At 43.7% G+C, this 12367-nt stretch overlaps 1 protein-coding gene across 1 annotated transcript; it reads left to right on the top strand.

Annotated features, from left to right (window-relative positions):
• The first annotated feature begins 495 nt into the window (after window positions 1-495).
• LOC118781573 (major intrinsically disordered Notch2-binding receptor 1-like) lies at window positions 496-9203 on the top strand. The gene is given in 4 exon segments (XM_036534539.1): window positions 496-2378; window positions 2380-2761; window positions 5788-6000; window positions 9012-9203. Coding segments are annotated over 4 exon segments (2670 nt in total).
• The last annotated feature ends 3164 nt before the right edge of the window (window positions 9204-12367 follow it).

Here is a 12367-nt window from a genome sequence, read left to right as displayed (position 1 = left end):
AAACATAAAAAATGATTTTGTGCTTGATGAGTTGTTGTTACTGTGTGATTGAAGAGCTTCATTCTCCGCTGGATCTATGCACTATTTTACCCTGTGCGCTAGCTTTACTTCTTCTTTTCTCGTGCAGTCTCGGACGAATCTTTATTTTTTTCTTAAAACACCATCTCTTTTGGTGTGTGAGGGATCAAACTCTTTATATGATTATAACATAATGCATGCCTTTTAAATCATTCTAATGCAACTATATGGCTGTAGAGACGAAGCCATGAGACGAAGGTAAAGCAACGTGAGGCAGTATGATTTTAATATGCTGGCGAATATTCTTTGTTCTTTTTTATTATTCTTCTTTATAAATGTAATTTATAAGGCATAGGTTATTCATATGGGAGACTGAGTAAAAATTCTGTTAGTAGTTGTTTGCTAATCTGAAATCTTTTTTTTTCTACAGGATAATAGTGTAACATATTTCCCTTGGAATAAAGGGTAAGATCAGATATGGATCCCCCACCTGAGTGTTCTCTTTTTCTGGCCAGGATTCTGGAAGAGCTGGACACTAAATACAGCAGTGTCTCCTACCAGGATCTGTGCAAGTCCCTTTGTGCCCGCTTTGACCTGGTCCATCTCACCAAGCTGCAGAACCTCCTCTTCTACATGGCCTGCCTGGACCCCAGCTTCCCTGCGACACTGTTCAGAGAGAAGATGAAATGCTCCCTGGAGGACCAGCAGTCTAGGAAGCTCAGGGCAGCAGCTGACATCATCACCATGTTCAACCTGATCCAGATGAATGAGGGGGTGGCCAAAGACAAGCTGCCCACTGTCTACAGGCCCAAGGTCCACAAGCACCAGTCATTCGAGTCCTGCCTGTCGGGCACTGACGTCTACAGATATTCGGGCTGTGATAGGACAGCCAGGGCCCCTCCTCTTCTGCAAGGCTCACCCTTCCCTAAATCTGACTGCAGCAGCTGCCAACATTTCATTCCAACTTCTGACCTCAAAGTCCTCCTGGGAGTGAGAGGGGAACTGATGTGCAGGGCAGCGTCTCTTGACAAGCTGCAGCACCTCCCGCGCTACATGAACAGCAGTCCTCTGTCGCCCAGAGACATGCAGAGCACGTATTTCCCCATGAATGTTGACAGTGAGTCCAACACCAACCAGGACTCCCTGCATATCTCCACCACCACAGGTGCCACTAAGGAGACTCTGGACTCTGACGCTGAGCCCTTCACTATGCATTCCTGTGTCCAGAAGAGGAACATCTTCAAGGGGGACTTCCACAACCTCTCTGCTTTTACACCCCAGGTGATTGGCTATGACCCCCAGACGGCTGTGCCAGCAGGCGGGGGTTACCAAAAGAATGAGCCGAGGAAGTCCCCGATGTTCTTGAACCACAGTTTTGAACTACCCTACAGTAACCCATACTGCGAGCCAGCACGTTGCCCCGGTGCGGACTTGCGGCAGGTGAAGCATGAGAGCCTGGATGACCTGCAGACATCCGCATACTTTGGTCCAATGACAATGACTGATTGTGTGAACACTCGGCGAGCTCCAGGGAAGCAGGGGAGGCAGCCAGCCTGGCTAATCAAGAGCCTGAGCCTGAACACGGAAGAGGGTCCTAACTTTGAGCACTCTTTCCTCAGGCAGCCCAAGAATGACCGCCCGCACCCTGCTGACAGCCTGGACGAGGAACAGCGCGACCAGGGTGCCAAAGAGAAGTCGGTGGTCTCATTCTCCAGGTTTGGCAGCAAAACCATGGTGCCTAAGACTAAAGACGCAAGCTCCATGGCTGGAGGAGGAGGCACAGAGAGGAGGGAGGGCATGAAGAGGTTCAAAGACAAGAGTATAAACTGCACCTCATTCCAGGGAGGGAGTGGGGAGACCGTGCTGAGTGTGGCACCCCAGACGGAGCACTGTGACCAGCGGCACTACTGGGACTTTGCTGCTCTCTGCAAGTATGGGGATAAGCATCCGTTCACCACACAGTCTGAAGAGGACAGCGATGACATCAGTGAAATCTTCCGCTTCCTGGATGACATCAGCATGTGTGGCTCCACAGGAGTCATCCAGTCATCCTGCTACAACAGCATTGCGTCCCTTTCTCAGGCCACCAAGTCAGATGGGGACAGTTCACCTGAGCACAGCACTGTCAAGCTGGGCAAGGGTACAAGAAAGCTGGAGCGGCTGTTCCACTCCCTGGAGAGCACGGACAATGAGCTGAAAGCCAGTGTCTGCAAGATGGTCCTGCGGATCGGGCAGATTGAGAGGAAGCTAGAGTCGCTGTCGGGCGTCCATGGAGAGATCTCCCAGGTGCTCTCCAAGCTCAACAAGCTGGATGAGAAGATCCAGGAGCCAGAGGCAGAGGGCAGCCGGCAGGGTGAGGCTGGTGAGACCATTGAGGCACATGCAGTGGAGGGGGGGGCCCTCATATGGTGGATTCCACTGCCACACCACCGGGCACAGTGCCAAACCTGATGCCAGCAATGCAGACTGGTGCCATTTTGATGCCAATGACGGAATGGAGGACAGCCAGTGGGGCAAGATCCCAAAAAAGGGGCTCTTCCCTCGGCGGTCATCACGGTGCCTGACCAAGCATAGCGCTACTGAGTCCAAAATTGCTAGCATCTTGAACTCGCAACAGGACTGGCAAGCTATATCCAGGTCAACCCAACCAGGGGAGGAGAGCAATGCGAAGGACCATGACAGCAAGGACTGGCACAGGAAGTCTAAAGAGGTACCTGGGGCATTTAAGCTGAGCTCTGGGGATGTCCTTTTACGCCATTGTTGATTAGTATGAGACTGTCTGAGTATCAGGGGGATGGGTACAGAGTAGTACCTAAAATAACATGCTGTCTTGTGACTAAGCATGTTTTGATTAGTATTTCAAATGTATATAAAGTAAATAAAATAATGTAATATTAAATGAAATAGCCTGCTTTCAGCACCAAGCTATGGTCAGACTCCAAATTTACAGAGCATTCTGTGAAAGCTCTCTTCATGTGACTGAATGATATGAGGCAAGTGACTTGATAGAATAACTTTCTCCTTTTTGCTAAACAAAATAATCAAGGGTTCAGATAATTTGTTTTACCTGAAACAGCTGAAAAATGTTTAATGTTTGTACAGTGAGTTGTAGTATTCCTGTAATACACTCTAGGGGAGCAGTTTCTCAAAGAACCGAGGATATTATGCCACACATAGGGTAACAGTATGATTAGTACACAGGTGATAAGATGCCATAGATGTGATCTTATGGTAATCCTGCAGTGGACGTTGCTATGTATGTTTGGCACTCAGATCCAACCTAGATGGTGCAGTATCTGATTGCGTTTCACACTGTCAGATCAGAACCTGGAGCTTCCCAAAGCAGTGGCCAGCGTGCCAGCAGGATACTTGGATATTTCTGAAGTTACAGATGTAAGCAGTGAGAATTATTCAGAGGCAGAATCATAGCCACAGACACACTACACAGGGTGGATACATTCTTTTAAATTTGATGCACGGAGGGGGGGGGGGGGGGGGGGTAGAGAGAATTTGGCAGAAGCCAGAATGATTCGGAATCCTCTCACATTTATTACTAGACATCAGGTGTCAAATTAGTACCAGCGCCCACAGGAAAAAATGTGGTGAATTGCAGCAGTGGAGACCTGTAAGGTGAGCACTATTGTGCTCTATTCTCCTGGACACCAGATCAGGACCCGAGAGCTAACTGGTATGCTGATAGATCAGGATCTCCTGAAAGGTGCCACACCGATGATTGTTATTTGTATCTTTCCTAGATGCAGAGGAGTTGCTGGCCTTAGATCAGACATTTATTAGGGCTGGTCATGGGGTAAAGATGTGGAATGTGTGTATTTCTTGACCGCTGTTGGCTGGTTATAAGGTAACGCTGCTGAATGTCTGTATGTCTGTGAGTGCTGATGGCCAGTTTCTTCACCTGTTTCCTTATTTCGTTTAAAAAACGTGCACATTCCACATGTTCTTCCTCAATAGTTAATCATTCTGTAGGCTCAGCTTGGGATCAGTAGCTTATCCTCTGGGCTGGGCACGAGTCAGGCTGGCAGACCAGACACACATCCTAGTGTCATTATCATTCCCTCTCTATCAGTCACTAACAATATGAGTCACCGCCTACAGAAATTGTTAAAACCTTGTCCTTCCCCTTTCTTGTCACGCAAAGCTTTCTCTGTTTTTCCCCAGCTGGATTACTGCCAGCTCCTCCTTCTATTACCCTCTTGTGCTCCAAGTATTGTTGGGACAAAACTTTGAATTTAGTCAATATTTGTTCTTACTTTGACAAATCAATGAATGCAAGTTTGTCTGCTCAATGTAAACATAAGTCTTATAGGTAATCTTGCCAATCACCAGAACTGCAGAAGAGTGTTTGCCAAGACCAAAAAGAGTGTCAGTGTGTGGTTTAGAGTCAAAGCTGAGGACGAATGTAGACGGAATCCTGACTGTGGCCTCTACAGCAGTGCACAGGATCCTGGCAGCCCCATTCAAACTTTCCACTCTCCTTGAAGGATTTAAGACTCCCTGAGACTGAGCTCAGGGAGATTTACTTCAGGGGTCTTTCTTTGTCAGATCCAAACTCTGACACACCCTCAAGTGCAGCCTGATGGCAGATAATTCATCCACACTGGCTTATTGATATCAGGTAAATTTTTGCAATTTGTGGCAGACTAACCATTCTAATGATTTCAGTCATTTTGCTCCTGGGTATTTTACCTTCAATAACACTAACATAAAGGTTATTTCAGGCAATCTCACTGGGGTACCTCACTGGGGTACTCAGGTTTGAGTACACAGCAAATTGCACTGTGGAGTGTTTTATCAGCAGATCTCCTCTTGTGTCTTGACAGAAGATAAAAAACAGAAAGTAACAGAAAGTCAGAAAGAAACTCATTAGCAGTACAGGAGTAAAGGGAAGGAGTGCTGTTTCAGAAGAGCAGAGGGTAATGCATTCATAATCTAATCCAGTGTCATTATCATGCTCTTTTGGTGTGTGTGTGTGTGTGTGTGTGTGTGTGTGTGTGTGTATGTGTGTGTGTGTGTGTGTGTGTGCGTGTGTGTGTGTGTGTATGTGGACGTGCTGCCTTCTGGGTATAAATTGAATTTCATTTGGTTTGTTGCCATTCAGGTCGTTTGGAACAACTGTGCATCTTGGCTACTCAGTGCTGATTCTGGAAAACCATAACCCAGGGGGTTTTAGAGACATTGTGGCCTTCCAGGACTAGAGTGGAGTAGGGCTGTTTTTTGTGAGGCAGTGACTGGTGTCATTAAGCCAACAGACAGAGAGACACCACTAAGCAATCCTGCAAACTATTAGTGACTGCCCTAATTTGTTAAAGGCTTTTCAAACAATCATAAGGAATTTAAAGAGTAAAGAGTATGCTAATATCTACAGCTGCACACAAATTCAAAAACATTTTTGTGCTGTAAATTCAGTGCAAGAATTCAGTTGAGTACTTTACAGTCATGTACTATTGTAAACTGTTTTTTCTCACAATGATTTTTTTTTTTTTTTTTTTGCTTTGGAAATCAGTCATTGACTAACACATATCAAAGAAACAAGAATTTGTCTCATAATTTGGCATCTGTTTTTTCATAGATGCAAATGCTGCAGCAAAGCATTAGCCTCTGTAGCTTGGGTTGTATTCAATAATTGTTCTAGTTAGAGTGACCCAGACAAGAAAAGCAACAATCTGTATGCTTGCCTGCCTGCCTGTTTACAGGGCAGGGTTTGCACCTGTGTCTTGTACCCTGATCTAACCTTTGGGCTTTGACTGGCAGGCCCCAAAGGACTCATACCTGATTGAGCAGGTGTTCAGCCCACACCTGTTTGCACCACCGGTGAAGCCACACCTGAAGGGCAGCCCACTGTACACAGACATGAGGCTGACCGACCTTTCAGATGGCAAGCAGCCGACACACCCACCCTGGACCCTCAACGAGTACAAGCATAGCTCTGGTGACAAGAACAAGCTTGCTGCGCTGGACCTGCAAGTGAGCACTGACCACCACACCTGCCCGTCCCCCCTCAGCCATCTTGGTCATTTTCTGATGACAAGCAAGGTTTTGTGCTAAAACACAGCATGAGTACTCACTCCCAGGGAGGTGAATTAAATGCATCTCTGAGAGGACTAATAGAATCTGATGCTTGGTGCAGGGGGATGAGGGTGTTGAAAGCCAAGCAATGTATTACTTATGACCTTGGCCATCTTACTAGGATGTAACTAATGGGGAAGATCGATGGCCACGCACTCTGTATACACATCTGTATACACAAGGTTATATGCTCACATTTTAATATGGCTGTTGGAATTCAATAAAGTAATAATCAAGCACTGCTAAATGCTAAAACTCTATTCGCAGCAAATCTACCCCTATCGATGGCCACTCAGTTTAACACAGCAGGGATGCGTGTGTCTCATATTAAGATCCTGATTGTTGTGTTCGTCAGAGAAAGGGAACTGCCTTTGGTAGTGATCATGTAGTTACACCACAAATGGGGAAGTGAATCAACAGGACACCCCTGCCCAACAAGAAGGGGTTCCTTCACTCTGCAGACTGCAGTCGTGTCATTTGAATGATGTGAATCTGCTGAGATAAGTTAAATTTCCCTGCTCTATGCTACACTAACCTCCAGCCTACAGGTTAGCATGGCATAGAGTAGGGAAATTTATCTTAAGTGGAATAATCTGCTTCACACCATTAACAGCTGTAATCAGTCATTTCTGTTTGTTGCCACATTCCTTTGCTGTTACCTTACTGATTAGGTTTAACTGACCTGTTAATCAGGACATATTAAAAAACAGAAACAACAACAGCTTGAAACCACTCAGCTCCAATAATTAAAGGAGCACTGAACATCAGATCTGTTGCGGTTTGATTAATGTTTATGGTCCCTCACCACTCACCTTCATTTTTGAGGTCAGCCTCACAGAAGATAGGGTGGGAACCCCATTGCTGTTGGGAAGCTCTGAAATTCAATTTAGCTATGATTGATTTAGACAGAGCTCTAACGGGAGGCGACAGAACATTGCTCATCTCCGTACTAAAGGCTCAACTGTAAAGCTGTAAAGCTGAAGGACAGGGAGGGGAAGCGCTGTTAATGCCAATCCCAGCATGCTTTGGCTACATACTACTCAAGACACATACTAATTAAAACAGAAGACTCTAAAGTATCTGAATACCCCTGAATACCCCTGAAGCAGTGGTAGTCAGGTGTATCACTTCAAGTGCATGAACAGCACTACATACAGCAACATATCAATCATACAGCCACAGTGGTTGTGCCCCTCCACCACAGGGCCAATGTATGAGGATTTCAAACTTTGAACTTGAAAAAGTTCAAAGAAGGGCAACTAAATTAGTTTCTGGCATGAAATATAAAAGCTACGAGGAAAGACTCAGGTTACTTAACCAATTTAGACTTAGCGAGAGGAGGCTTAGGGGTGATTTAATTGAGGTTTTTAAATTTATAAAAGGAATCAATAAGGTTAACTACAATACATTTTTAGGGTGTGTTCAGTCTGTAGAACAAGAGGACGTAAATGGAAACTAGTTAAGAGTAAGTTCCGCACTGATATAAGGAAATATTATTTTACAGAAAGTTATCAATACATGGTCCAGATTCAAGTCCAGACTTGATGCAGATTTGGATACTCTTTAATTAAGAAATGGCGTGCTTAGGTGGGCCGAATGGCCTGTTCTCATCATAATATGTTCTTGTGTTCTTATGAGATATAGATGTTAAACTTCATTCCCAAGTATCTCACTTTTAATTGTTGCTTAGAGTCATACATCAACATGACACTGGCAACAATATTAAGATATGAATTTGCCAACAGGATATTTCATATGCATTGTGTTTTGACAGTTTTTAATTTCCTAAATGGATAATTGCTTTGATAATTGCCATGCACAGTGTGTCTTGGAGTTTGATTATTACAGTTCATTTAAGCCTCTGTGCCTTGCTGATTAGCACTATTTTCATATCAAAACTGTGATACAAATCAAATGGCAACACTAACACCATCTGTGTATGTAGTCTATAACTCAACAGTAACACAAATTGAATGTTAACACTAATATTGTTTGTGCGTGGACTCTATGGCCTCAGGGATCTTTTTCTCTGAAACTAGAACACACTGCCCAGCTGACAGTTGCATTTTCAGCTACAACAATGTATTTCCCGGCAGATTCTGTCTTTTGGATATCTAAATTCATGGTGTTTTTTTGGTCAGACAGTTAGGAGGCAAGAGAGAGAAAACTGATAGAGAGAAAAGGGTGATATTTCCTTGTGTGCAGTGACAGCCCGTATTGTTGTATCATCGCTCTGGGGTTGCAGGTGTGCATGGTCCCCCACAGGTGTTTTAATAAAAGCCACATCAACAGTATAACTACAGATTTGTACTGTAAATGCACAACATTGATATGCACTGCCATGTTTTCAAGCTAGAACTGGCAAAAACATTTGCACATTATTAAATGCACAGCATGACCACCACATATGAATCTCACATGTGGGGGGTGATGTCCCTCAGGTCAAAGTTTTGGAAGATAGCTGAGGTTTAAGAAAGATCACCATGCATGTATTACATAAGACTGATATTTAAGCCATATGACCTATGTATTCTAACTGAAGCCAACTAAGTGAATGGTTAAACCTGAATATTTCTTGCTTTCTGGAGCTCAGCTGCTATACCTGTGAGCATACTTCCTGGGCTAGTATTCCCGGCTCTTCCTGCCATCTCTCTATCTTGCTTCCCAATCACACTTTATTGCTGAAAATGTGGCCAAACAGCTGTCAGACAGTGACAGTGGAGCTTTGCTAAGATTCCCATCTTGACAGACAGCCTTGGCAGTTATCTCCCGAGAGCTTGCTACGTAGACAGGGATTCAAATCAATGGTCTGCAAGGCCTGTAATTACTGGGACTGAGGTGCGAGTCCTTCTGCCTCAGAACAAAACATGTTCTTTTGTTTTTTTTCACAGCTGTTTAATTTTTTCCAGGTGCAGGAGTCACTGAACGCCAACAATCTGGAGTACTGGATGGAGGATATTTACACACCGGGCTACAATTCGCTGCTGAAGCGCAAGAAGGCTGAGTTCCAGCGGGTGTGCAAGATTGGTGCACTAGTCGTGGTAGTTGCCTGCACAGTGATCCTTGTCATCGTGGTGCCCATCTGCACCATGAAGTCTTGAAGAACTATGAAGAACTATGTATATGTTCATTTTTGTAAAGATTATACAGTAATGGAGAGAAGCAGCTTCATAGTTTGTTCGATTTTAATTTTTTTCATGCTAGGGTATTGAATTTTTGCATTTTATCAGTAAACTAATTGAATAATTGAACGTAGGTAAGTAAGGACCTATGACAAGCAGAAAAAATTCAGTAACAGATGGAAGCTGTAAACTGAGTTATTAATCCTTGCCGTTTTACTGATTTTAATTAGCAGTATTAAGCAACTCTTGGTTTTCCCTTGTACTGAAAATAGATCATTACCTGACCAACCAGGCTGTAAAGTGTACAGAATGTTGCTACTTCTTTTGAGTAAGGTCTTTCCTGATTGGGTGAAATCTTGACCATCCAGACATACTTGAAGTTCCCTTCTTCCCAGTAGTGGGCACGGCCCAGTGGTGGTCAAATGTCTTTTTCAGTTTATTTGACAACATTTACCGCTCTGGCCTGCCCAGACTGCCAATGGCGAGGTGCAGTAATGTGTGAGAGGAGACCATCCTCCATTAACACTGAATGCAAATTGCCTGCTGCTATGAGCACTCCAGCCCACACCTGCCCTTGTGACAATGTACAAGGAGAGTGGGATATATGTACCTGGATGTGAAATATGCTTACAGAGGCCATCTAAGGAGATTGGTCTGGTTGCCTCACCTTCAACATCTCGGCCTGTTATGAATAAGGGCAAACAGTTATGCTCTGTAAATGACATGACCCAGATAGCTGCAAACTGCAGTGACACGTGGATGGAACACTTGGTACTCTCTGTATTTCTATAAGGCTGTGGCTCTGTGTCTAGTGCCTTTAAATTACTCTGTGTGACTGATGTGACTCCATCTCTCTAATATTCTCTCCTGGCTTTTGACACATTTTCCCACTGTCTCTAACACCCTCTCCTACCCTCCATCATGCTCTCCCACTATCTGGCACACTCTGATCTCTGTAACACACTCCCCCCTTCTCAATAACTGCAAATGTTTCAGGGTATCAGCTACATAATACACTATCAAGTTTGCTTCAGCTTAAACTAAGCCAGGAGGTAGAGCTCTAAAATGCCCAGAAAGACCTTTCAGCATTTGTGGTGTCATTTCATTTTAGGGGAATTTGAAGAATTCAGTTCCTTGAATAATTTTATATTAATATCTAAGATTAATTCCTGTCATGCCCAATTAAAAAAGCTTGATGTTTTCCTGAAAAACAGAAAAAGCTGTTAACGTTAACGTTCAAATTCCAGTTTCAGGAAATTCAGCAGTCAGCTGCACATGAAAGCCACTGTCTCAAAGCCTCTGCCCTTGTCCTCAGTCTTAAAGCTATGTAAGCAGTGTGTCTCCCTGGAGGAAATCACACAATGGCCTTCTGCAGATTTGTACCAATAGCTCCAACAAAAGCACATGCCTCCCCTGAAACAGTTACTTTGGATGAAACTGTACAATCAGAGGTAAATTTAAAGTAAAGCACTGCTAAATCGGTGGAAAGAGGCATGTGGAATGTGGAGCATTCCTTTTATACTGTTACTGGTAACAGAATGAAGAGGCTGTGGATTTTTCTTTTCTCTGTCCTAATTTCTAACATTTTAAAATTTATGGTCATTAAAAATAATGAGAGTTCTGTCCTTGTGAAACAAATTACATATCTCAGTTGAGGGTTTGAGTCATGCCAATGGCCACTGTCATGGAACGTAAGGCAGGCAGTACAGTAGTTGTTTCACAGAGAGTTCCCTGGGGTAGAGTTTGGGGGGTGTGTAATCTGCAGCAACCAGCATGTCCACATGGTCAGTAGAGAGAGGATGTGGGGCTAAAACTTTCAAGCAGTGGGAGAGAAGTCTGATGATGCAGCCTATCAAGAGCTGGGAAGAATAAAAGAGAACAAAAATAAATTAACAAGACAACAAAAATATAAACATTAACTCTGCACATTCAACAAAGTCTACACCATGCTCATAATGACTGTTAGCACATTTCCTGTTATATTCCGAACAAGTTAATGTAATGGTTTATGCAACAGCAAATACTATATCTCATGCCCCACAAATCTTTTCCAAAGTTCAGCTCAATATGGCATACTGCACCTTAGGGCTTGAGGTTGAATACAGAGTTCAGCTAAGCAGAAGAAAGACCCCTCCTAGTCCTCACCCATGCAGAATTTTCACATGCTGGATCATTGCCAGTTTCCTTCCTCTGTGGTAAGGTTCCACCAGAATGGCAACAGGCACTCCAAATCTACCAGAGCTTATCCAGCTCTGAGTCCAAATAGCGGTATTCTCAGATGGACACAGGGTTATGCAAGGTGATTAAGAACTCTGGAGACTGTTTAAAGCAAATGAAATCAAAGGCAGTTATTGAACCAAAGGCAAGTTTGTCATGCATCACTACATTCCTCATTGCCACACTACCAGAACCTGTCCAGACAGATCTGAATGGAGGGTTTTGCCTTTAACCCCAGGTCCTGTGATGAAGATTATGCCTGAACCAGTGATCTGTGAGGCCATGCCTCTCTTTAACCTAATGGGATGTGTGTGTTTTCAATCCAGCTTTATAAATAAAAAGGAAGAAATTCACTATCTGAAGCTTGTTTTAACTCTGTGGGAGGTAAATGTAACAATGGCCTTGCTGCTGTGTTTTAGAAAACAGTAGTTTTAAGTAAATGCATTCACAACATGACAAAACCGTTCAATATATTTGACAATCACACAGGTGCCAGACTGCGGATGTTGTTTTTGCAGTGTGCTCATGTAGCAGGATTAATACTGATATGATTATTCCACTAGAATTTCATATCTATGTTGCTGGGATTAACTATTGATAGTTATTCTTTTCTCTGTGATCACCTATCTGCTTTTATTTTGTTGTATTGTTTCAGTGTTCTTCCTGTGTTGAGGCATTTTGGGATTTTAGTGATTCATGGGAGGTCACTTGAAAAGGGGTTGTGTCTAACAAAGGGTTAAGTCTCCTGCGTATCCATATTTCTCCCCTTTTACTGTACGCTTGGATGAACGAGGTGGAAACGTTCATTCCATGTTGCAAATCATCATCTTTTCTTTCAAAATGGAGTCTTATGCAGATGGCTGCCAATAAATACAGATGCAGCGACGTTGTTGTTGGTCTCCTTCTTTAAAACACATCACAGAGTG

Source organism: Megalops cyprinoides, chromosome 8 (genome assembly GCF_013368585.1).
Source record: "Megalops cyprinoides isolate fMegCyp1 chromosome 8, fMegCyp1.pri, whole genome shotgun sequence".
Lineage (NCBI taxonomy): Eukaryota > Metazoa > Chordata > Actinopteri > Elopiformes > Megalopidae > Megalops > Megalops cyprinoides.
The sequence above is the reverse complement of the archived record's forward strand: the minus strand, read 5'-3'. Positions and strand labels throughout refer to the sequence as shown.